The sequence below is a fragment of the Alosa pseudoharengus genome, unplaced genomic scaffold (genome assembly GCF_046254945.1).
Source record: "Alosa pseudoharengus isolate Yale_2024_CS ecotype anadromous, Long Island Sound unplaced genomic scaffold, YU_APseudo_1.1 YU_APseudo_1.1_scf_23, whole genome shotgun sequence".
In the NCBI taxonomy this organism is placed as follows: domain Eukaryota; kingdom Metazoa; phylum Chordata; class Actinopteri; order Clupeiformes; family Clupeidae; genus Alosa; species Alosa pseudoharengus.
In genome coordinates, this window is record NW_027468685.1 from 12,501,969 (window position 1) to 12,504,468 (window position 2,500).

Genomic DNA, 2,500 nt, shown 5'->3' on the forward strand with positions numbered 1-2,500 from the left:
AAACAAAATAAAAATATGTCCAAACTGATTAAATTCAACTACACACGTGGGTTAAATACCCTTTCTTTGTAGGTGTCAGGCATTCACTTGCATTCAATAATATACATGTATTTCCTGCTCTAGCAATATGTAAAGAAAACAGCAAAAAACACCAACAGAACACTATCAATTAGGTCTTAGTATTTACCTGTGTCATATACTATATCTAAGAAAAATGATATGTGAAAATACTTCTGGCTACTGGATACTGTCAGGATGTCCCAGAACTTGGACAGGACAAGTGTGCTGGAAACCCCTGCATAATCACTGGCACCAGAGCTGCTCTCTGGCCTTGGGCGTTACCTTGGATCTGCGGGTGGAGAGCTTGCGCAGGAAGCTGAACGTGCGGCCCAGAGTGCTTCCCATCAGCTCCTCCCTGTCCTCTTCCTCGACCACGTCACTGTCCATACTAACACAACACAAATCACATGCAACACAAACACGGATGTTAAAAAAAAAAAAAAAATGTTACACACTAGCACGCCTATACATTCACTCACACAAACACATACAAATGGTGCAACACATTGTGTCAGTTATCTCAAAGATCCAGATGTGACTTTGGCACTTCTTACTACACAATATGGACAAAATGTTTTGGGACACTTAATGGCTGATCTGTGTTTCATTCAGACCGATTGCTAGTACAAGTTTACAAAATGCATTATCTAATCATTCACAAACATTTGTGAAAGAATGGGTCGTTTTAAAAAGGTCAGTGAATTCAAGCATGGTGCAAGGTCAAGCAAGGTCCATAAAGACATGGTTGAGTGAGTTTGGTGTGGAAGAACTAGCACAGAGCCCTGACCTCAACCCCACGGAACACCTCTGGCATGAACTAACGGAGATTGTGAGCCAGGCTTTCTTGTCCAGCATCAGTGCCTGACCACCTCACAAATGCTCCTCTGAATGAATGGGCAAAAAATCCCACAAACACTCTTGAAAATCTCCCAAACAAGTGGAAGCTGTTATAGCTATCTTATGCCTACAACTTTAGAATGGGATGTCATAAAAGGTCCTGTAGGTGTCCCGATAGATTTGGATATAGCCTATCAGTATACCATCTATATAACATATTATCACTCCACTTGTTAGTATTCCCTATCCACATTTTGACCAGATTTGCACACGGTTGTGTCCAGGCATGTATTTTGCAGCAATGTTCAGTACATCTGGTTTTATGAGACTAGCTGCTCTGATTTGGAGTGAACACAGTAGCTGTCCATTACAGTAAGATTGCTGTGGTGTTTAACACAAATCAGTTTACCTTTGATTGGAGCCTCCAGTTGGTGAGTACAGCATGCCATCTAGGACAAACATAACACAGTTTTACTGAGAAACTTTCAGTAATTTAAATTATTTCAAATACAGCATGAATGGGATCGTTTTGTCAACAAGATTACTATAAGAGAGAGCGAGAGAGAGAAATTCTGAATGTATGAGTATGTATGTTTGATTGCTTAATGTATTTAAGTCTGAGTAACTCTGTACAAGTGTATTTGTAACAGTACTGGAACATATGTGTCCATGTCACTGACTTTGTGTGTGTGTGTGTGTGTGTGTGTGTGTGTGTGTGTGTGTGTGTGTCGGTGTGTGCGTGTGTGTGTGTGTGTGTGTGTGTGTGTGTGTGTGTGTGTGCGTGCGTGCGTGTGTGTGTGTGTGTGTGTGTGTGTGTGTCTGTGTGTGTGTGTGTCTGTGTGAATTTGTTTGTGTGTGTGTGTGTGTGTGTCTGTGTGAATTTGTGTGTGTGTGCATGCGTGCGTGCGTGCGTGCGTGTGTGCGTGCGTGTGTGCGTGCGTGCGTGCGTGCGTGCGTGCATGCGTGCGTGTGTGTGTGCGTGTGTGTGTGCGTGTGAGTGCATGTCTGTGTGCGTGTGTGTGTGTGTGTGTGTGTGTACCATAACACTGTGAGCGGGGTCGCGGGGCAGAGGTGGGTGGCGTCCGGTGTTCCACGCTGAGCACGGGAGCTGATGCACTGCAGCCGTGCATGTGAGTGGACTGCTCCTGTGGACACACACAACACTTCACCTCAGCCTTGCGGAGCAACAAAACACACACACACACACACACACACACACACACACACACACACACACACACACACACACACACAACACACAACGCTTCACCTCAGCCTTGCGGGAGCAACAAGCACCGCCACTGGACATTCAACACAACCACACAACCCTACACACCCACTCAGGGGCATAACACACTGTCATGGAACTGTCATTTGGCTTATTACAGTATTAAGTTATGAAAAGACCTTGATGTGATTGTAGTTATGCACTGAGCAAAGGGAACATTATAGAGAACACAATATGAGTGTTTTGATGATGCTCCTAGATCTCCTTTTATCGTAATGTTTTAATTTGACATATTTATTTCAAGACCACCCAAGAGCCCTGAAGAAAGAGCATTAGCATTGTATAGCCATTGCTGCACTGCATATACTTAAATCA

The 2,500-nt window shown here is 43.9% G+C and overlaps 1 protein-coding gene across 1 annotated transcript in view; it reads right to left on the bottom strand.

The window, feature by feature from the left end:
• Positions 1-2,500, bottom strand: part of arhgef2a (Rho guanine nucleotide exchange factor (GEF) 2a) — a 38,516-nt gene that overhangs the window by 32,774 nt on the left and 3,242 nt on the right. The window contains exons 4-6 of the mRNA XM_076301575.1: positions 1,937-2,042; positions 1,307-1,346; positions 343-448 (exon numbers count right to left, since the gene is read on the bottom strand). Of these exons, the coding sequence (XP_076157690.1) occupies positions 343-448; positions 1,307-1,346; positions 1,937-2,042 (252 nt within the window). The remainder of the gene's footprint in view (positions 1-342; positions 449-1,306; positions 1,347-1,936; positions 2,043-2,500) is intronic.